The sequence below is a fragment of the Eretmochelys imbricata genome, chromosome 11 (assembly GCF_965152235.1).
Source record: "Eretmochelys imbricata isolate rEreImb1 chromosome 11, rEreImb1.hap1, whole genome shotgun sequence".
In the NCBI taxonomy this organism is placed as follows: Eukaryota; Metazoa; Chordata; order Testudines; family Cheloniidae; genus Eretmochelys; species Eretmochelys imbricata.
Window position 1 is genome coordinate 1,855,143 of NC_135582.1, and position 22,461 is coordinate 1,877,603.

At 65.9% G+C, this 22,461-nt stretch overlaps 1 protein-coding gene across 1 annotated transcript; it reads left to right on the top strand.

The window, feature by feature from the left end:
* Nucleotides 1-17,596: 17,596 nt before the first annotated feature.
* Nucleotides 17,597-21,181, top strand: CRYBA2 (crystallin beta A2). The gene is made up of 4 exons (XM_077830238.1): nt 17,597-17,754; nt 18,249-18,390; nt 20,349-20,491; nt 21,034-21,181. The coding sequence occupies exons 1-4, from the start codon at nt 17,597-17,599 to the stop codon at nt 21,179-21,181; spliced, it is 591 nt and encodes a 196-aa protein (XP_077686364.1).
* The last annotated feature ends 1,280 nt before the right edge of the window (nt 21,182-22,461 follow it).

Genomic DNA, 22,461 nt, shown 5'->3' on the forward strand with positions numbered 1-22,461 from the left:
CCAGTGCCCAAGAATCCATCTCTTGTCTTGTCCCCAGACGGGGATGTGAGCCGGCCTGTCCCTGTGCCGTCTGTGTGTGGCACTGGGCTCTGCGGGGCCAAGGGCTCCAGGCTCCCGCAGAACAAATTAATAACAACAGTTCACCAGCCACGCTTGGTTCACGCCCATCGCCGTCCCTAACTCACGCGTGAGGCTTGGCATGGGTCCAGGAACGAGCCAGCATAAAAATGGCTAGACTGAGTCAGAGCAATGGTCCATCTAGCCCAGTGTCCTGTCGTCCGACAGGGGCTGGTGCCAGGCGCTTCAGGGCAATGAACAGAACAGAGCAATTATCGAGTGATCCATCCTGTCCTCTACTCCCAGCTTCTGGCAGTCAGAGGTTTAGGGACACCCAGAGCAGGGGCTTGTGACCGTGCCCATCCTGGCTAGTAGCCATTGCTGGACCTATTCTCCAGGAACGTATCTAGTTCTTTTTTGAACCCAGTTATACTTTTGGCCTTCACAACATCCCCTGGCAATGAGTTCCACAGGTGTACTGGCCGTTGTGTGAATGTCACATATCCACAGGACCAACGCTGTGACCCCACCTTTGGAACAATCTCTTGGGGGTCAGTGTGCCAGACCCCACCAGGGCAGGCCCTGTGGCTTCACCACTTCCTCAGACTGGGCCCCTGGTCCTTCAGCCCCCCTGCTTCACACTGCGAGCTCCGGTCAGCGAGCCAGCTGAGGCAGCCCTGGAGGGAGACGTGTACCATCTTAGGGAACAGTGCACCTCTGTAAGCATCTGCAGGGACAGCCCATACTTGACTGTCACCTCACCCCCCTGGCCCAGTCCTTTGTTCCCGAGCTGCGGAGATGTGGCTCAGCCCCCTGCTGAGAGGCGGGGAAGTCCATATCTCTCTGCCTCCTTGGTTGCTAGGTGTCCATGTCTGGGCGACTGGAGCTGCCATTGTCTTCTCAAGAGCTCCCTTGATGTGGGACCTAAGGCCAGACAGCTGGGAGCCATTCACACCTGTGTCTTAGCCTGCCCAGACAGTGAACAGACCTCCCACCCCCCTGGTAACAATGCAGCATATTGCATCCGATGAAGTGAGCCGTAGCTCACGAAAGCTTATGCTCAAATAAATTGGTTAGTCTCTAAGGTGCCACAAGTACTCCTTTTCTTTTTGGGGAAACTGAGGTGCTGGAAAAATATTACAAAAAATTCCCACTTTGTCACAGGGAAGAAGTCCTTCCTTCTGCTTGTTTTAAACCTGCTGCCTGTTAATTTCATTGGGTGACCCCTGGTTCTTGTGTTACGCAAAGGGGCAAATAACACTTTCCTAGTCACTCTCTCCACACCAGACATGATTTTATAGACCTCTGTCATGTCCGCTGTGACAAAGTGGGACTGTTCTTAATATTTCCTCTGAATAGTGTGGGGGTGCCTCAGTTTCCCCAATGCAGTTCTTAAGTATCTAGGGGGTGGGGTAAGGGTGTATGATCATTGCAGAGCCCTAGAGGGCAGGTGGGTGCAGGGGTCTGGACACAGAGAATGGCCGACACCCTGTTTCCTGCAACTGATGGCCTGGGCCCTTCCCCCCTGCAAGGTGAGAGCTAAAGGGCTGGAGAACAAAGGAATCCGGTGCCCTCCTGGCCGGGAAAGGGACAAAGCCCAGAGGAGGAGGGGCTGGAGGGAGTTTCAGTTTGGGGCTGGCTGGGACATGGAGTGAAGGGCAGATGGGGTTGTCTGACTCACTGTCCCCCAAAATGGACCCGGCTGAGGGGTCCTGTTCTCTGCACCTACAAGCTCTGTGTTAGACCATGTTCCTCTCGTCTAATAAACCTTCTGTTTTACTGGCTGGCTGAGAGTCCCCTCTGACTGCGGAGTTGGGGGGCAGGACCCTCTGGCTTCTCCAGGACCCCGCCTGGGCGGACTCGCTGGGGAAGCGCACAGAGGGGCAGAGGAGGCTGAATGCTCCGAGGTCAGACCCAGGAAGGGGGAAGCCGGGTGAGCTGTGTGTCCTGCAGACAGGCTGCTCACAAAGAGGCGGCTTCCCCAGAGTCCTGACTGGCTTCATGGGGAGCAGTTCCAGAGCATCGCCCGGGGCTCCGTGACATCCGCCCAGCCCCGCTCTTTAGCTGACTTTTTTCCAAGCTGAAAAGTCCCAGTCTTATTAATCTCTCCTCATACGGCAGCCGTTCCATCCCCCTCATCAGTTTTGTTGCCCTTTCCTGAACCTTTTCCAATTCCAATGTATCTTTTGTTGAGCTGCGGCGACCACATCCACACGCAGTGTTCAAGGTGTGGGAGTCCCATGGATTTAGATAGTGGCATTGTGATATTTTCTGTCCATTATCTCTCCCTTTCTGGCTCCCCTGTGTGTTCACGCTGGTAATCAGCCTGGGTTAGCCCGAGCGGCCATAGAAAGCTTGTCTATCACAGCCCCTTCCCTTACCTTTGGAAACTTAAGATAGAAACTCCTTGTGTAGCTGTGGTTACCTGCTTTAACCTTGTAAATAACTCTCTTGTTTCCTTTTCCTGTTTAATAAACCTGGAGATAGTTTATTACAGGATTGGCTACAAGTGTTTTCTTTGGAGCGAGATCTCAGGTGTAACTGGCCTGAGGCAAGCGACTGGTCCTTTGGGGCTGGGTGTAGCCGGAATATTGCTGTGATTCCTGGTGTGAGCGACACCGGGAGGGAGCCTGGAGTGCCTGGTATTGTGGCCTCCCGGACCAACAGGCCGGGCTCAGCCTGGGGCAGTGGGGAGGGATTTGCATGTGTTTTGTGTATGTGGGCATGAGACCTGGCCTGGGCCGGGGCGATTTGCATGGCTGGGGCAGAGTGTGTGTGGGATTGGGGCTGGGCGCATTTGCATGGGCATGTGTGTGCGATTGTGTCTTCCCAAGTGGTGGGGCAGGGGAGGGACGAGCTTTTACTGACCCGCTCCTGTTGGTGAGAGAGACCCCCGTCTCCAGTCTCTGCCCTCATCTCCTCCCGAGTGGGTCCAGTAAAGGATGGTCCCGCCCCCACCCTGTCCGTCTAATGTCCTGGGACCCACACGGCAACGGCAACACGCAGCCACAGGGCTGCGGGGAGCCTGAGGAGCTGTCACCGTCCTGCTGCCCCCCTCCCCACTGTATGTGAGAGACGGTGTGTGCTTGCGGCCACGTGACGGTGTGTGAGCCTGTGACGGGGTGTATGCATGTGTGATGGTGTGTGCGTGAAGTTGTGTGTGTGTGTGATTGTGCGAGTGTGTCATTATGTATGAATGTGAGTGTGCATGTCGATGATTGTGCATGTGTGTGATTGATTGTGATTCTGCAGCGTGCTGTGCCCCGGAGGTGCTGCTGGCTGGCGGGGAAGCAGGCCGTGGGCAGAGGCAGCCAGGTGGAGCCGGGCACGGCCTGGCTGGGAGCAGCCGCTGGCTGCTCACAGGCTCCCCAGGGCGCCAGGGCCTGGGGGATTCTGGGGAGGGCTAAGTACCAAGTGGGGCACCTCCAAAGACTCCTCTCCAGCAGCCCGTGCGGGACGCGGACGGACAGACGGATGGACGGAGGGCGGGTGCAGCCGAGCTGCCCATGGGGGTGTGCAGACGCCCGGGGCAGAGGCTGCTCCCTGCGGACGCCTGCCGGCTCCGCAGCCCCACCCCTGCAGCTCTCAGGAGGGTGACGAATGGGTCCTCCCCACCCAGGAGGGTCGCACCGCCCCAGGGACTGGCACTGCCCTGGGTGCTTTGCCAGCATCACAGCATTCTGGCTCGGGAGACGCCAGCCTGCCCCCCCGAGAGCCAGCCGGATCCAAAGCCGGGAGGGGGAGCTGCAGGAGAGCGAGCAGTCTCACACCAGACAGGGAGGGCAAACCAGCCTTCCCTTGGGCGCTGGGCACCGCTCATGACTGTGCCCCTCCCTGGATCCAGCCTGCCCTGCCCACCGGAGAGGCAGCCTCTGGCCCTGGCTTGCTTTGGGAGCCTGAGCAGGGCTCAGGAGTTTGTCCATGGGGGAGAAGCCAGGGGCTGCAGAAGGAGCCGGCATCCTGGGATTGGGGCTGCATCCACCTGGGTAACAATGGGGAGGCACCGGGGCCACAGCGAGATGCTGCCCCTGCCCCAGGGAGTAGGAGGCCCCAGCCAGCTGGAGGAGAAGGGCGGGGCACAGTCGCCCAAGGGAAGGCCAAGGGGAGCCAGCTGGGCCTCTCGTTGCCTGCCCCAGACTCCGCCCACAGGGATCCTTTTGCCCATCACTGCAATGTAGCCACCTCTGGGGTGGAACATGGCAGCTGCTTCACAGTGTGCGGCAGCCTAGGACAGGCAGTGAGGAGGCAGCTCAGAACTAGCGGGAGGGCGGCAGGATGGAATCACCTGCGCTGTGTTTTGGCCAGGACACCGGGCTGACACCTGACTCCTGGAGAAAATGCCCTGGTCCTGCCATGAGCACAGGGGTCAGGGCCCCAGCGCTGCCTCTCGGCTGAAAGATGGCACCCGCTGCAGCACGGTGCCCCCTAGCCCCGCATTGGGGTCAGCAGTGACTGCCGGGGGAGAAGTGCCCCCTATTGGGCCCCCACCCTGCTCCCTGCAGCACGGCGCCCCCTAGCCCCGCACTGGGGTCAGCAGTGACTGCCGGGGGAGAGCGCCCCCTATTGGGCCCCCACCCTGCTCCCTGCAGCACGGCGCCCCCTAGCCCCGCATTGGGGTCAGCAGTGACTGCCGGGGGAGAAGCGCCCCCTATTGGGCCCCCGCCCTGCTCCCTGCAGCACAGCGCCCCCTAGCCCCGCATTGGGGTCAGCAGTGACTGCCGGGGGAGAAGCGCCCCCTATTGGGCCCCCGCCCTGCTCCCTGCAGCACGGCGCCCCCTAGCCCTGCATTGGGGTCAGCAGTGACTGCCGGGGGAGAAGTGCCCCCTATTGGACCCCCGCCCTGCTCCCTGTAGCACGGCGCCCCCTAGCCCCGCACTGGGGTCAGCAGTGACTGCCGGGGGAGAGCGCCCCCTATTGGGCCCCCGCCCTGCTCCCTGCAGCACGGCGCCCCCTAGCCCCGCACTGGGGTCAGCAGTGACTGCCGGGGGAGAGCGCCCCCTAGCCCCGCACTGGGGTCAGCAGTGACTGCCGGGGGAGAGCGCCCCCTATTGGGCCCCGGCATCCTCGAGAGAATCCTTGGCAGTTTGCCATCCAGGGAGACGTGTCCGCAGCAGCGAGCCAGCGGGCGGGGGGCTGGCAGAGGGGCCCGGCTGGAGCCCCCCACTGGAGCAGATGTCACAGGGTGATACCGGCCGGGCTCCTGCGCTCTGGGCAGGGGATGCAGCTGTGGGCGGCTCCCTGAGCGGCCAGGCCCAAGGGGCTGGATTTCCCATCGCTCCCAGGGAAAGGGCGCAGGGAAAGCCCAGGAGTCCGCCCCACACGGCCCCTGGGGAAGCAGGTTGGGGGGCCCAGGCCGGGGCCAGGTGGACGGACGGAGTGAGCCCAGCGCTCCCCGGCCCCCAGCCGGTCATGGCACAAATCTGAGCAGAGGCCGCAGGCCTCAGCGGCTCCGGGTCCCAGCCTGTTAGAGTGGGGGTCCCCCTCCCACCAGGTGCGTGGGGGGGGCTGGGGGCGTCCCCGCTGGCCCCAGCCGAGCAGAGGTGCTGGAGATGCGGGCGCCCGGGACAGGCAGCCGGGGGGGTGGGGGGTGCAAGGCTGTCACAGCAGCCGGGCTGTTGTCAGGGGCCAGGCCCAGCTGTTGCAGAGCCGAGCGCCGGGGGCAGGATGTTCTGTTCTCGCTGCAGCGCTCACCCCCCCCCGCCCCCAACGCCCCCGCCTGGGATTTTAATAGCAGGTGGGGGAGGGTCGGTTCCACCTGCCTGGATTGTCTCCCTTCTCATTAGATTAATTTTGTGCTGGTGAAAGGGGCCGGCCCGGCGGCTTCTGGGGGCTGAATCCCCTGATTCTCCCCAGTGGTACAGCCTGGACACCCCCGCCCCCAGCTCAGCCGGTGCCCCTCACTCCCGACCTGCAGCCCCCTGCTAGCCCAGCCCCGGACACCCCCACAGCTCTGCCGGTGCCCCTCACTCCCGACCCGCAGCCCCCTGCTAGCCCAGCCCCGGACACCCCCACAGCTCTGCCGGTGCCCCTCACTCCCGACCCGCAGCCCCCTGCCAGCCCAGCCCTGGGCTCCCCTCTACACCCAGCTCTGCTGGTGCCCCTCACTCCCGACCCGCAGCCCCCTGCTAGCCCAGCCCCGGACACCCCCACAGCTCTGCCGGTGCCCCTCACTCCTGACCCGCAGCCCCCTGCTAGCCCAGCCCCGGACACCCCCACAGCTCTGCCGGTGCCCCTCACTCCCGACCTGCAGCCCCCTGCTAGCCCAGCCCCGGACACCCCCACAGCTCTGCCGGTGCCCCTCACTCCCGACCTGCAGCCCCCTGCTAGCCCAGCCCCGGACACCCCCACAGCTCTGCCGGTGCCCCTCACTCCCGACCCGCAGCCCCCTGCCAGCCCAGCCCTGGGCTCCCCTCTACACCCAGCTCTGCTGGTGCCCCTCACTCCCGACCCGCAGCCCCCTGCTAGCCCAGCCCCGGACACCCCCACAGCTCTGCCGGTGCCCCTCACTCCTGACCCGCAGCCCCCTGCTAGCCCAGCCCCGGACACCCCCACAGCTCTGCCGGTGCCCCTCACTCCCGACCCGCAGCCCCCTGCCAGCCCAGTCCTGGGCTCCCCTCTACACCCAGCTCTGCTGGTGCCCCTCACTCCCAACCTGCAGCCCCCTGCTAGCCCAGCCCCGGACACCCCCACAGCTCTGCCGGTGCCCCTCACTCCCGACCTGCAGCCCCCTGCTAGCCCAGCCCCGGACACCCCCACAGCTCTGCCGGTGCCCCTCACTCCCAACCTGCAGCCCCCTGCTAGCCCAGCCCCGGACACCCCCACAGCTCTGCTGGTGCCCCTCACTCCCGACCCGCAGCCCCCTGCTAGCCCAGCCCCGGACACCCCCACAGCTCTGCCGGTGCCCCTCACTCCCGACCCGCAGCCCCCTGCTAGCCCAGCCCCGGACACCCCCACAGCTCTGCTGGTGCCCCTCACTCCCGACCCGCAGCCCCCTGCTAGCCCAGCCCTGGACCTTTCCCGAGCAGACTGCCAGGTACCTAACTGTGTAGTGTTGGGTTGTTATTTGTGTAGCTGCAGCACGCAGGAGCCCGGGTCCGGCCCAGGACCCTCCAGGCTGGGCGCTGCACAGACACAGGACGAAAGGCGGCCCCTGCCCGGGGAGCTGGCCCAGCTCGGTGTCAGACCGGAGACGGACACAGCCACTTGCCCTCGCGCCTTCCCTGGGCTCAGGGCGGAGTCCCTAGAGCCCCGACTCCCCCGGCTCTGACCTCTTGCCGTTTCCTCCCCCGGGAATGGACCCAGGAGTCCTGAGGGCCCGTTTCCCTGCTGAGCAGCAGAAGGATGCCCGTGCTGGGGCGCAGGAGAAGCCAGTGACCTCCTCACCCTGCCCCGCGCTGGGCATGTGGGCAGCGCTAAGGTGGGACGGGGGAGGACAGCACTGTGGGGGGAAAGGCCCTGTCTGCCCCCCGCCCTGGCCAGGGTGGAGCGGGGGCAGCGAGGGGGCGGGCGAGATCCCCAGCCGGCGCGAGCAGCCACGGTGCGGCCGGCAGCGGGGCCGACCTGCGCCGGCTGCGGCTCTGGCCCGGCGGTCCAGTGGGTCCGGGGCTGCCGGGCTCCCTCCCCCCGGGCCCAGTCCCGGCCACACCTGCTGCAGTTATCGCCTCAGCGGCGCTGCTGTTTGCTCAGGGTGATGGCAGCTGAACGGGCGAGAGCGTCCTGCAGCCGCATCCGGGAGCACCCCGCGCCAGCAGGGAGCTGGGCCTTCGCCCAGGCGGGGGTAGGGGCGGCCGGCATGGGGGCAGCCCCCCATGCACTGTGGGGCTCTTCCCCTCCCGCCGAACGTCCCTTGCCTCCCCCCCTTGGAAACACCTGCGCGGCTGTGGAGACATTGCTGTCGGGGGGGGTGGGACTGGCTGGGTTGGCACCCCCGGCGGTGGGCAATGCCAGGCTAACACGAGGCCTCGGCCGGGATGGGGCTCAGCAAGCTGGCGTGCCTGGCCTGGGGCTTCCTGACTGGCTGGCAAGGGAGGCCACTGCACCAGCTCTGATTGGCTGGCTGGGCTGCCACGGCCGGCCCTCGAATGCCCAGGAGGTGCTGGGCACCCCACTATAGGAACCCCATGTCCCCGTCTCCCTGCCCCCAGCCAGGTCCCTGGTGCACGCAGCATGCACTGGGCAGGGGCACTTGGCCTGTGGCTGCCTGGCCCGTCTGAGGGGGCTACGCCCCAGCACCAGGAAGGGAGCAGGGTCCCCCCGGCTTCCCCCGTGTCGATCGAATGTGCCCAGACAGGGTTCCCTGTGGCACGGTGCCCCGCCTCCAGTCCCAGCGTTGGCTGCTTGACCTAGGAGAGCTGTGAGACATTCCCAGCTCTGCCACTGGCTGGGTGTGACACTGCCCTGCCCAGTGCCTCAGTTTCCCCAACTACACCATGGGGACGCCAACTTTCCCCGCCCCCCTGGCTGGCACTGAGGGTCTGTGACGCAGCAGGGAGGGGGAGTGTTGACCTGGGAATGTGGCAGGGGAGTTTCACTGGGGATGGGAGACCTGAGAGCCTGTCACCTGAGCCCGGAGGGGGCGGGGGAGGTAACACCTCTGCCCAGGGAAACTGGACAAAGGCTGGAGGAGGGATCCGGCTGGGGGGGGTTTGGTTTCAGTTTGGGGCTGGGTGGTGGAACGCAGGGAACCCCAGGGCTGGGGTCTAAGCTCCCTGCCCCCCAGAAGGACTCAACTGAGGGGTCCTGGTTGTACCCACAAGCTCTGTTTTGGACTGTGTTCCTGTTGTCCAATAAACCTTCTGTTTTACTGGCTGGCTGAGAGTCTCGGTGATTCCCAGGAAGAGGGGGGCAGGCCCCGGACTCCCCCACACTCCATGGCAGGGGCAGGGTTCTCAGTCCGTGTGGACGGGCTCGTCTGGCAGGTGCAGCTGCCTCCTTGGGAGGGGTGGGGGGATTCATGTTCGTGGAGGGAGGCTGGGGCTGAGCCCGTGTGGGGAGGGGGGTTGAATGTCAGGCCAGAGACCTTGCACGGGGCCCTGTATCAGTGGGGCGCTGGGAGGGGGCGGGACGCCAGGCGGATGGGCTCAGGTGCCCGGGGGTTGCTGGGCAGAGGGGCAGCTGCAGATTCCCCTGGGGGGCTGGTACTGTCCCAGGTTCACACTCTTGCACCGGGCGCTGCTGGCTAGCATTGCTGGGCAAAGCCCTGCGGACAAACTGCCCCGGAGAAGATGTTCCTGGACTGGCAGAGCAGCTGCCCAGTGAAGGGTTAATGGTTCACCCACCTTTTTAGCCCCTGTGGGCCCTGGGGAGCTGGGCACTGGGCAGGCCGGGTGAGCGTGGCCTGGGGCGCTGTGGGTAGGGTGAGGCCTGGGGCTGGCCGGGCCTGGCAGGGGGCCCAGGGAGCTCGGGCTGCGGCTGACATGGCAATGGGCTGGCGGGTGCCCCCTCCCCAGCCCCCTGGGCCTGATGCCTCCTCACGGGGCCCAGGGGGCACCCAGGGCTCTGGGGGTTCGTTACCATTGTCCGCCTCCAGGGCAGGACCAGGCTGGGCCTTTCCCAGTGTTACACCCTCCCAGCCCCTCACTCCTGCAGGCCCCAGCTGGCAAGGAGGGCAGACGGTGCCCGGAGACCCCCAGTGCCCAGCTGGTGGGTGCCCGTGAGGGGCTGGGTGTCTTTGCCTCCTTTGGGATGGAGCCCGGCGTCTCCAGGCAGGCCTGGGGGGTGGCTTGTCGACCAGCTCTAATGCTGGATGGAGAGGACCCCCCCCAGCCCTGTCTCCGAGCCCTGAGGGTCTTTAAGGGCGCCCAGCAAGTGCCGCTGGGACTTGGCCCCAGGTGGCGGGTGCTGCCCGTCCTGGCGTCAGGCCCTGTACGCACCTAGGCAGTAATCCACCGGCGGGAGCGTGGCAGCTGGCGGGGCTCCGGTGACCTTCACACGGGATTAATCCCCATGGGAACAGGAGCCAGGGCTGGCTCTGCTTCCCATCGCAGGCCAGGTAGCGAGCGTGGGGCGGGGAGCGTGGGCCTCGCCGGGGGGACACACCTGGGGCCAGGCTCTAGCTGCGGCAGCCTAGTGATGGGGATGGGGGGTTGGGGGTAGCACATGCCCCAGTCCTGGGGCAGGCGGGCAGAGCGGGTGTCCCTGGCAGGCATGAACGTGGCGCGTGTCATGGGCTGCTCCCGCTCGCGGGGGTGGGGGTGGACGGGGTGGGGACAGACAGTGCCCGGGTGCCAGGGGCTCTGGAACGTGCCCTGGGGAAGGTCCCGCTGCGTGTCCTGGCTCCAGGCAGGACCCCAGCCCCCAACATAACGGCTGCGCCCCCCCGCCCCCCGCGGGTGCTGTCTTGACCGGCTGGCGGCTCCGTGGGCAGGGACCCGGCCCACTCAGTACCAACAGGAGCTCAGTGGGGCTGAGCCCCATGCTGCCCCGCCCCTGCCCCTACTTAGAGCAAAGACACACTCAGTTCTTAGCACAGCCCCACCCGGAGCGGCTGCCCCCCGCTCCCCATTCCCTGGCACAGAGACGCCCGCCCAGCTGTGCCGCACTGCCCCTGGCTACCATTCCTCTGGGGCGGGGGGGGGGGGGTCTCCCAGCAATGGGGCTAAATGTCCAGAGGGAGAGACCTCGGCAGAGCAGTGTGTCGGGGGGTGCCCGGGACTGGGCTAGCAGGGGTGCGGGTCGGAAGTGAGGGGCACCAGCGGAGCTGTGTGGGGGAAGCTTTGCCAGCCGCTGCCCCCTTGATCTCATCTTCATGCTCCCCAAATTCCCTGGCACAGAGCAGCAGGCGCTGGGGGGGCCAAGGGGCTGCAGCAGCCGGAGGCAGAGCAGGTTAGAGCCGCTCCCCATCTGCAGGAGGAGGGACGGGGGCGGGGGGGCGGCTAATCCGAGCAACATCTGCCAGCCTGTTTGTGGTCAGGAGCTGCTGTCAGGGCAGGCGGGGGCTGGGAGCACTCGCACGTGTCCAGGCCAGCGAGGGGCGTGGGCCTGGGCTCCGACATGACGGGGGGGTGGCCGGGGGTGCAGCGGGGCTGGTGGCCCTGGAGCGGAGAGGCACAGGGCGGCCTGGTGGCTGGGGAGTGGGTCAGCTCGCCAGGCCCCGATCTGGGGCTCAGGGGGGTTGGCGGTGGCGAGCCCGGCAGGATAACGGCCTCGCCCAGCCCTGGGTGAATTTGCATCCCTTCCCTGTAGGGTGAGTCTGCAGGGAAATGAGGCTCCCCCAGGCCGCACCGGCCCTGATCTAATCAGCCAGACCCTGCAAATAAAAGCCACCTGTGTCTGCTGCTGGTGGCAGGAAACAATCCCCAGAGCAAACACGGCACCAGGCAACTGGGAGCAAGATAAACAGGGCCTGGCCTCAGCTCCATCTGCTGGGGGGGGTGGGGGCAGCTCCCCACTCAGGCCCCGAACTTCCCTCTGCACTGGGGGCAGAGGCTCAGAGCTGCCCTCTGCCTCTGTCAAAATCCAGGGGGCTGGGGCAGAGATGTGGGGCCAGGGCAGCTCACTAGGGACGCGGGCCCCAGCTCATAGCACTGGCCACGGTGGCCGGCTTCCTGCTGCGTTGGTTCAGCCCAGCTAGTCTAGAACCCCAGCTCCTGCTGCGTTGGTTCAGCCCAGCTAGTCTAGAACCCCAGCGCCTGCTGCGTTGGTTCAGCCCAGCTACTCCCGAACTCACCTCCTGCTGCGTTGGTTCAGCCCAACTAGTCTAGAACCCCAGCTCCTGCTGCGTTGGTTCAGCCCAGCTACTCCAGAACCCCCTTCCTGCTACATTGGTTCAGACCAGCTAATCTAGAACCTACCTTCTGAAGATTTGGTTCAGCCCAGTTAATCCCGAACCCACCTCCTGCTGCATTGGTTCAGCCCAGCTAGTCTAGAACCACACCTCCGGCTGCTCCGGATCAGGCCAATGGCCCATCCTTCCTCCTGTCCAGCCATTGCCTGGTCTTGACCTGTGTCTTCCATGCAGCTCAGGGCACAGCTCCATCCCCGCCCCAGCACCGCCCAATGCCCACTGCTGTTGGCACAGGGGTCAGCCCAGCTCCCCTCCAGGCACTGCCCCAGCCGGGGACGTCACCACCCCAAAGGGGGTGGGTTGGGGGCTAGCATGGGAACCCTGCGGTGATCGCCGCTGTAGCGGGGAGCAGAGAAGAAGCCAGGCTGTCAGTGTGTACAGCTGGCCCCCTCCCCCCGCTACATCGTTACCCCTCACCGACCCCTCTGCTGCCCGAACACCCTGCTGCGGGCAGTCCCACAGGGTAACAAGGCAGCCTTTCCTCCCACCAATCCCGGTCAATATCACTGAGGGCCCCTCCTGCTCCTTGGGGGCAACAATCCTCTCCCCCATTCCCTTTGCCTGCCCAGCGCCTTGGCATTGCCCCGCCTGGTCTCAAGCCCGTCCCCAGCTCTGCTCTGCTGGGAGGGCACCGCTGGGGTCTGCGCCTGGGAAATGGGGCTGCCCTGGCCCCTGCTGTCCCATGAGCCACAGGGCACCCTGCTTCTTCCCTAGCACCGGCCTCCTCTCCGTCCCTCCCCACTGCAGGCCCAAGAGCCTCCCCTCTGCCCCCGGAGCAGCCTCCCCGAAGCCCCAGCTCCAGCCTCCCGTCCAGTCTCTGACTTGCTGCTTCTCCAGGGAGGGCGAGATCGGCCCAGGTCCCCGGGGTGGGAGGGGAGGGAGGCAGAAGGGCCAAGGGCCCGTTGGGGGAGGGGAGGGTGGCAGAAGGGCCAAGGGCCCGTTGGGGGAGGGGAGGGAGGCAGAAGGGCCAAGGGCCCCAGTGCGGGAGGGGAGGGAGGCAGAAGGGCCAAGGGCCCGTTGGGGGAGGGGAGGGAGGTAGAAGGGCCAAGGGCCCCAGTGCGGGAGGGGAGGGAGGCAGAAGGGCCAAGGGCCCGTTGCGGGAGGGGAGGGAGGCAGAAGGGCCAAGGGCCCGTTGGGGGAGGGGAGGGAGGCAGAAGGGCCAAGGGCCCCAGTGCGGGAGGGGAGGGAGACAGAAGGGCCAAGGGCCCGTTGCGGGAGGGGAGGGAGGCAGAAGGGCCAAGGGCCCGTTGGGGGAGGGGAGGGTGGCAGAAGGGCCAAGGGCCCGTTGGGGGAGGGGAGGGAGGCAGAAGGGCCAAGGGCCCCAGTGCGGGAGGGGAGGGAGGCAGAAGGGCCAAGGGCCCGTTGGGGGAGGGGAGGGTGGCAGAAGGGCCAAGGGCCCGTTGGGGGAGGGGAGGGAGGCAGAAGGGCCAAGGGCCCATTGCGGGAGGGGAGGGAGGCAGAAGGGCCAAGGGCCCGTTGGGGGAGGGGAGGGAGGCAGAAGGGCCAAGGGCCCGTTGGGGGAGGGGAGGGAGGCAGAAGGGCCAAGGGCCCGTTGCGGGAGGGGAGGGAGGCAGAAGGGCCAAGGGCCCGTTGCGGGAGGGGAGGGAGGCAGAAGGGCCAAGGGCCCGTTGGGGGAGGGGAGGGAGGCAGAAGGGCCAAGGGCCCGTTGGGGGAGGGGAGGGTGGCAGAAGGGCCAAGGGCCCGTTGGGGGAGGGGAGGGAGGCAGAAGGGCCAAGGGCCCGTTGGGGGAGGGGAGGGAGGCAGAAGGGCCAAGGGCCCAGCCGGTCAGCAAGCCCCGGGCACTCCAATGAGCTGGCTGAGCCGGCGTCGGCAGCTGCCCTCGAGGCCGATGAGTCCCCAGCCCGGGGCGTCTGTGGCCTGGAGACGCCTGCCGCTGGCAGTGTGGCCGCAGGGGCAGCCGCGCCGGGAGCTGCCTTGTTCCAGGGGACGGGCGGCATCGCTGCCCGGGTGCTGGGGAGCGGGCGAGGCCGCTCCGGAGCCCTAGGGGCAGAGCTGAGCACTCCCTGCCCCCTGCCTCTCCCCAGCTTCGCACGACGCCCAGCGAGCCCAGCCGAAGCCGCTGGCCTGGGAAGGACCCAGAGCCCCCTGGGGCCCTGGCTGGCGCTGGGCCCTGGCATCGCCTTCAGGACCCTCTGACTGTTTGCATCCTCCCCGCCCCCCCTCGCCGGGCAGGGACACCCCCTGCTCCCACTCCCGCCCCCCTCGGCAAGGGATGCCGTTCCCAGCCCTACTCCGCAGCCCCTGCCCAGCCCTGCCGGGGGCTCCGGGGCTGGCAGGAGGGAGATGCTCGAAGCACCCCCAGCAACGCCAGCGCCCGGCCTGTGGGGTCCCGCTGCCGGTCCTGGGCTGGCTGAGAGCGTGGCAGGGCCCCACCGGAGCCTCATCCCCACAGTCCGGCTCTGGGGGCCCCGCGCTGCCCCCTGCATTAGAAAACACCCAGCAAAGTGGGTCCCCCCAACCCCATGCCCATGTCCTGGCCCCAGCCCCCGGTGTCTGGGCCTCCAGGGCGCAATCCCTGCCCTCCTGCGCCCTCTCGTGGGGGCTTGCGGGATTGTCCGCTCTTAGCCGGGCCCCTGGGACCAGGCCCAGCGCTGCTGGGGTCATGGCAGGAGCAGGGTGAAGCCGGCCAGTCTGGCTCCTGCGTCAGCCCTGTGGGGAGCTGGCGCGCCTCACCCTGGGCTCGCAAAGCGCCCCAGTGTCACCCCCGGCTGGGGAAACTAAGGCACGGGGTGGGGAAAGGGACTCGCCGAAGGTCCCACTGCAAGTCAGTGGCGGAACAGGGCAGAGAACCCAGGAGTCCTGACTCCCAGGGCACCCCCGCCCCATACTCTAAGCACTCCCTCACCCCCAGATAGGCCAGAACGGCTCTCCTGTTCTCCTGGGAGCCCAGGGGGATCCAGACATTTCCTAGGGGCATTCCCAGACAGGAGTGCCCGGTCCCTGCCCCTTCCCTGGGGAACCTTTCACACCCCAGCCGTCAGGCGGCCGGTGGGGGAGGAGGCAGGCCGGGGCCAGTCTGGGCCTGGGGCCGGGCCCCACGTCAGGAGTTAAAGGCAAAGCTGCTCCCAGTTGCCTCCGCGTTTAACCAAAACGGTCCCTCCCCGGACAGGGCGGCCTTGGCCCTGCTGCAAAGCCCAGCGCCCCCGGGGAGGGGGCGGGAAGGAGACAGGGATGGGAACTGGGCACATGCATCGCCCGCCGGCCCGGCCCCGCCCGTACAGCGTACGGCCAGAGGGGCCCGATTGGAGCACAGGAGGGGGAATCCCCTGAAATCTGCTCTATTCCGCCCCCCCAGCTAGCCTTGCTCCCGCTGTGGGGCCACCCCTGAACAGCCCCCCCCGGTCACTAGCTCAGGGTTCCTGGCTGGCTGCTGGAGCAGCGTGTGGGGCTGCAGGCGGGGCGCCGGGATGGGCCGATCCCCATCCCAGGGCTGTGGCCCACCGCCCCAGCTCGACACCGCCGAGGTGGGGGACAGGCTGGTGAGAGGGTCCAACGAGGGAGGTGGGTGGGCCAAGCCCCCCAGGAGCCCCAGGGTAGTGAGCCCCGGGCCTGGGGCCTGGCACAGGGTGGCATCAGTGACCCAAGGAAGGGAAGCGGCTGCCCCAGCGTCCCGTTGGCATTTCGTCAAGCGGCCCAGTGCTCAGCGCAGCTCCTGCCCCCGCCCCATGGCACCACCATCCCCCCCCGCCCTGGCTGGCGTCCCACTGGCCCGGGCTGTGCCCCTAATCCCCCCAGCGTGGGCGCATTGTGCCGCGGGAGAAAGGAAAGTGGCGCGTCAGGCCTGTCCCTATTGTGCCCCTGAGCCCCGGAGCGAGCACTTTCCATTGGCGGCCCCGGCGGCTGATCTCCCCACAATGGCTGAGTGGAATGGACAAGCCGGCGCCTGGCCCCCCGCGCCCCCCCGGGCTCCCACCCGCTGACTCAGCCCTGCCTGCTTGTGCGCACGCTGCATTGAGCCGGCCGGGCTATAAGAGGCCCTGGGAGGCCCCCAGCCCCGCAGCGCCACCCTCGCCTCTGTCCCTGCAGACCAAGTAAGTACCCGGCTATGAACCCCCGGTGCCCCTGCAGCCACCCCCCACGAGACTCCCCAGGGGCGCTTGGGGGGGCAGCGTGTGGGGCACATTGGTATTTTGGGGGTGAATCCTGGTTTCGGGGACTTGCCCATGTTCTTGACTGCCCCCTGCTTCCTTCTCCCCCCCCCACTCCCCCCGGCATGGGATTAGGGAAGCTGGAGGGGCAGAGCCCTCCCACAAGGGCATATCTGCCATGCACCCCGATAACCTCACCGTGGAGTCACCCCGCTGCTGTGTGAGCGGCCCAGTGGGTGCTGGGACAGAGAACCTGCCCATGCCCTGCCTGCTGCCCTGATTTTAGGGTGTGGGGGGCTCCTGTGGGGGGGCAGCCTGCAGTCAGCACATGGTGCCCCGATGCCGTGCCACACCTCTGCAGCAGGTCCCTGGCTGTGTTGGGTTCCTGGCTCCTGGACCTGGCGCTGCCCAGCCAGTGACCCCTCCTGTCTTTGTCCGGGAACATGACCTGGGTGCAGACAGGCTACGGCAGGAAGGATCCTTGGCCCGGGCCCTGGGGCAAAGGGGTGCCAGGCTGCAGCCCTATGTGGAGAGCAACAGGGCACAGCTGGGAAGGCCGAGTCCACAGGGTGGGAGAAAGAGGAGCCCCTCTGGTCTGGGCGGGGAGGTGGCTGGGCTGGGGGGGGGGCGTCTTTCCAGGGGGGGCCCCTCAGCTTTATGGGGCAGAGGCTCAGCCTGTTGGGGGATCCAGGCACCATTTACTGGGCTGTCATCCACCAGCAGCCGCAGCCTGCTTTGGATCCAACCATGGGCAGCAGGAGCCTCCCTGGGTGGGGAGCGGGAGGCCCCTTGCTGGGCTCTGCCCCGGAGACGGGATGATCCTGCCCTGGCGCTGGGACAGGACAGGACCCCGTGGGGCTGAGCTGTGCGGCTGCTCTGTCTCTCAGCCCCAGTGGCTGCACTGTCCCCAGCAGGACCCCCACTGTACTGCCGGCCCCTGTGGGCAGTGGAATGGGGGGCCACTGGGGCTGGGCGCTGGGGAGAGGATGGTGGACCTGGACCTGGGGCGGTGGGAGCTGGGGAGGTCTCAGCTGCTGCCACACCTTTGCGGGAATGAGTTTCTCAGGAATTTGCCAGCCAGGGTCTGTCCTGTGGTCCCCCCCCAGCCCTCCCCCCGAGCTGGCAGGAGGGGCTGTCGCTCTCCCAGCTGTCGGAGGAAATAGATGGATTGAAATGTGAGGGGCTGAGAGCACTGGGGAGAGATGGGAATGTGACGGGCGGGCACAATGCAACCTGTGCCCCTCACTCCTGACCCGCAGCCCCCTGCTAGCCCAGCCCTGGGCTACCCCCAGCTCTGCCGGTGCCCCTCACTCCTGACCCACAGCCCCCTGCTAGCCCAGCCCTGGGCTACCCCCAGCTCTCCCGTTCCCTCTCACTCCCGACCCGCAGACCCTGCTAGCCCAGCCCTGGGCTTCATGCCCCTAACTCCTCAATCCCAACATGTAGCTGCCCCAGCCGTGCTGCTATTCCCCCTCGGGGCAAAGGCAAACCATGGGGCCGATTAAGCTGTAGGACCCCAGATTCCCCCATGCTCCTAGCTGAGACTCGTGCCCTGCTTTGGCTGGAGCTGTGTCGCTCTGGGGGGCCAGGGCAGAGGTCTCGTAGGGCTGAGGTGGGCTTTGTCCCTGCAGCTGGAGAGCTCCCAATGACCAGCCCGCCCATGGAGGCCCTGGGCCAGTTCAAGCTCACGGCCTGGGAGGAGGAGAACTTCCAGGGCAAGCGCAGCGAGTTCCTGCAGGAGTGTCCCAGCATCATGGACCGTGGCTTCCGCAAGATCCGCTCCATTAAGGTGGAGAATGGCCCGTAAGTGCCCCAGGCCCCAGCCTCACCCGCCCTGGGGCCCCTTCGTGCTGGCAGCTGCTTTGCAGCATGGCACGTCTCTCGCCGCTGCCTCCCGCAAGGCGCCAGGCCGTAGGGCAGCTCCACAGCGCAGCAGGGGTCAGAGCACACGCCAGGGAGGCAGGACACCTGGGTCCTATCCCCAGCTCCGCCACAGACTCGCTGGGTGAGCTTGGGCAAGTTGCTTCCCTGCTCTGTGACTCGGTTTCTCCTGCTGTGCAATGGGGAGCATGAAGGTGAGGCCGAGGCTGCAGGGGGCAAGAGACGGGCTCCCTCCCCGCAGGCCATGCTGAGGGCAAGGGGCAGCTGATCTGTCCAGGAGGGGGCAGCCCAGACTGGGTCCCTTGGGTGCCTGCCCTGCCCCCTCCTCCCGGGGACTTTGCCAGCCTCGCTTTCCGGGGCAGGTTCCTGCAGACGAGCTGTCACTGCTGACACCGTCCCCTCCCCCTCTCGCACAGCTGGGTGGGTTTCGAGTACCCGGAGTACCAGGGGCAGCAGTTCATCCTGGAGAAGGGCGACTACCCCCGCTGGGAGGCCTGGAGCGGAAACAGCGGCTACCGAACTGAGCACCTGCTGTCCTTCCGGCCCATCAAATGCGCCGTGAGTCAGATGCGCCTTCGGACGCGCCCCCCCGGATCGTCCCCATCTCCTCCCACACTGGCCCATGCGCCCATCAAGCTGGCCCAGGGGCCACGGCCCAGCAGGGGGCCTGGGGCCAAGGAGACAATGGAAAGTCTCATGGAAATCTCATATTCTCTTTGTGCCTGGGTGATGAGCAGGGGTGAATAGATAGAGGGGGTGCCTGGGGATAGATAGATAGATAGATAGATAGATAGAAGGGGTGTATGGGGATGGATGGATAGACAGACAGACAGGGGTTGTATGGGGATGGATAGACAGCCAGCCAGCCAGTCATACAGTTGCCAGGTCACTGCCTTTACAGGACAGCAGTAGGTTGCTGAGGTTAAAAGCCCTTCTAGGATCCCTCTGACGGACCGATTTTGTGATTCTAAACACACCAGGCAGCCGGCAGTGCTGGGTGTTTAAACCACCCCCAACCCAGGAGCAGGGTGGGGCTAGTGCAAGGGAACCCAAGTGTCACTGTCTGGGCCGTGCCAGGCTCCCCAGAGAAGGAGCAAAGGGGCAGCCTGGCATGGGGTGCACGCTCCTGCCAGCTGGGGCCAGTGACACCGGGAAGGGACATTGCTGGGGCCTCCCGGACATTCCCACCCAGGTCTCGGCTCTCCCCATGCCAGGCTGTAGCCCTATCACTCCATCTGCAGAGACACAAGGGCTGTAAACCCTGGCACGTCCCCTGGCTCCAGCACCGCATCCCGCCCCGGCGTTTTAATAACCGCCAGGCAGATATGCTCAGGCTTTAATAAAGGGGCTGAGATAAGATCGCTGCTCGCTGGCAGGGCTGCTCGGTGGGGAAGAACGCAGACGGGTGGGGGTGGGGGACAGCACCACATCTAGTGTGGGCCTTGAGATTAACCCCTCGGTGCCCGCCAGTCTCCCAGCCAGCCGGCACCCAGGCACGGGCTAAGTACCAACCCTGGCTCTCGATGCCAACGGGCAGCCGCAGGCCACGGCTGCCCGGAGCGTCTGCATCGTCCCTCTGTAGCAGAGACAACTCAGGCCTCGAGAAGCCCTGAGAGCCGAAGCAGGGATAGCAACTGGGCGTTTGGCATCTTCGCCAGCGAGACCACTGGGCGTTTGGCATCTTCGCGCCTGCCTCTGGCTCTCCCTGGCACGGGGGTACCAGCGCATCCCCCAGGCAGGCGTGGGCACTAGGGAGAGGCAAGCACATCAGCATCCTCTGGAGCGAGACAGACATGGCCAGCATGGGCCTGCAGCTCTGGCCCCCAGCTCCCCGGGCGGCTCCGGGGCAGGTGTCTCTGGAAGAGGAGAGCAATGGGAGGCGCAGGACACGGGCATGGTTAGCTGGAGAGGAAAGGAGAGGTTTGCACAGCTGAGCTGGTGGTGAACGCCCTGGCCTGGGACTCAAGGGAAGTGGGTTCTGGTCCAAGCCCTCCCCGCATGACCCTGGGTGTCTCAGCTCCCCAGGGTGTCCTTAGCTTCGTCCGCCTTGTCTCTGTTGCTGGGGCAGGGGCTGGCTCGTGCTGGGTCTGTGCAGTGCCTGGCACCAGCGTGGGACCCTTTGGCGTTTCCCTGGCCCAGCCTAGTCAGCCCTTCCCTTGGCACCGCTTGCCCCCCGCACTGGGAGTCGGTGCAAGGTGTCTCCAGCCGTGGCCGGTGATTTCAAGTTAAGGAGGCAGCTGAGAAAGAAAAGACCAGGCGCTGTCGGGGCGTCAGTTCCCCCCTCCCTTCCCCAGGTCACCCCACTGACTAAGCGGGGTACGGCTGCCCTGCCACAGGCCCCAGGGGGAGTGTAGCCCGGCCCCCAAGCGGCAAGGGCCGTCTAGAGCAGAGCTGCTGGGAGAGGGGCCGGGCATGGAGCCCAGAGGGCACGAGAGACGAGTGGGCTGGAGAGGGGGCGAGCAGGGAGCCCCGTCTGACTGTGGGGGCCCGTCCTGACTGGCCTCCTCCCCGCACAGAACCACAGCGACAGCAAAGTCACCCTCTACGAGGTGGAGAACTTCCAGGGGCGGAAGTTTGAGCTGAGCGACGACTTCCCCTCGCTGCAGGCCATGGGCTGGGGCAGCAAAGAGGTGGCTTCTATCAAGGTGAACTCGGGAGCGTAAGTAGCCTCCAGCCGTGGGGTGCCAGGGGCTGAGTGACCCCGGACAGTCACCCCACTGGGCCTGGCCAGTAGTGTGCTCAGCACCCCCAACATCCACTGGGGTCACTGGCTATCCAGGGTGCACCTGGCTGGATTGGGCACTAAACTTCATTGTAGTCCCTATGCACCATCCTGGGCCCTATGCACTAGGCCCTATGCACCATCCTGGTCCCTGAGCTCGGCTCAGAGGTTGTGGCTGAGACCTGCACTGTGAGTGGGGGAGAATGGGTGAGGGGCCGAGCATTCGTGGGAGAAAGGGGCCCCAAATTCGAGGGAGGCCAAGAGAGGCTCAGAGGAAGGTGCATGTTTCTGTCAACCCCAAAGGGAGGAAGTGGGAGGCCCCATAAGGGTGGGGAGAGCATCCCCCTTCCCCAGCCCTGAAGCCGGACCCCCACCCACTCAGGAGGATGCCCAGGGCCCAAGGGAGGGTGGCTGGGTGGGAGTGAAGATGGAAAGCTGGGGGGGGGCTCTGCCCCATGGCGATGCTTTGCCCCCTGCAGGTGGGTCGCGTACCAGTACCCAGGATACCGGGGCTACCAGTACGTGCTGGAGCGGGACAGGCAGAACGGCGAGTTCCCCAAGTACACGGAGTTCAGCACCCAGGCCCACACCAACCAGGTCCAGTCCATCCGCCGCATCCAGCACTGAGCTGGGCAGGGCCCCGCCGCGGGGCCTGGAGGGTGAGAGCCCCGCACCCGCTAGCAAATAAAGGCGTCTCTCAACCAGACTTGGCTGCTCGCGTTCTCTGTCGGGGGTGAAAGCTCTGCCGTGGGGCAGGGATGTGGCGGGGAACGGTGCCACTGTGGCCTCTTTCTTCCACTTCTCTGTGGCTGGGACAAAACACCGACCACTCCGGGCTGTTTCGGGGGGACCCCCCCCAATGCTGCACCCCTGAAAGAGAGCGCAAAGCCCCAGCAAAAACTCGGGCTCCTAGCTGGCTGGGATGAAGAGGCCAGTGGGCAGGGAAAGGAGCAAATGAAAAGGGAGGCCCCCCCATTGCCCCCAGGTCTCTGCAGCAGCCGCAGGAGCCAAGCTTGTCCCTGGTGGAGGGACTCGTAGCCCAGATGGGGGTGGGCGCCTGGGGAAAGGGAAATGAGGAGTGGGCAGAAACCTAGAGCCGAAGAGGCCAGAAGGATTGGATCATCGGGTCCGACTCTCCCCCTGGTGGCTGAGTTTCCTCCCGGGGGACGGGGCTTGACATCCCTGTGAGTGTGCAAGGGAGCACTGGCTTTGCACGCACACTCAGGCAGCGGCATGCACCCTGGGGCACACGCACTCGGGAGCCAGAAGTCTTTGCGAGCTGGCAGGCTGGCACTGTATCAGCCACACACCGGCTAGCCAGGTGGGTCACCGGGTCTGCAGCCCCCTTGGAGACGTTGGGCACACGAGCTCAGTTCTCCCCTCGCGGATCAATCGGTGGGGAGGTCCCCTCCACTTTCCCCTCCCGCCAGTGCCAATTTGCCTCTATCCCATGCACACCTGCTGGCCTTTCTGGTTGCAAATTAGTGCAACAACTCAGAGGCCACTTGGCCCCTCCGGATTACCATCAGGCACCATGCACAACAGCTGGGACAGATCCACTTCTCCAAAAAGCACCTGCTCTAACGGAGAATCCCCTTTGCTGTTAGCAGTATAGAGTCTGACACATGGTGGAGCAGTTCTGAGTGCAGTCAGGAGAGGGCAGTGCGCTCTCTCTCTCACACACACAGGGACTGCCCAGATCATTTAATCAGTAACATCAAAAGCCGGGCACTGGCAAAGTGAGCGTCCTATACTGCCTACCCCAAAGAAAGGGCTCGAACAGCTCAGCTGGGGCCCTTGTCCCTTGTGTGGGTCCCGGCAGGGGCAGAAGGAAGGTGGCTGATGTGGGAGTGTGGCCACTGAGAGGTGCGGGGTCTGATCCCAGCACGTGTAGCTGCGCCCATCAC

Coding starts and splice junctions, on each gene's coding strand:
- CRYBA2 (XM_077830238.1), top strand. CDS start 17,597: ATGACCAGCCCGCCCATGGAGGCCCTGGGCCAGTTCAAGCTCACGGCC. Junction 17,755..18,248: donor ATTAAGGTGGAGAATGGCCC/GTAAGTGCCCCA, acceptor CCTCTCGCACAG/CTGGGTGGGTTTCGAGTACC. Junction 18,391..20,348: donor TCCGGCCCATCAAATGCGCC/GTGAGTCAGATG, acceptor CTCCCCGCACAG/AACCACAGCGACAGCAAAGT.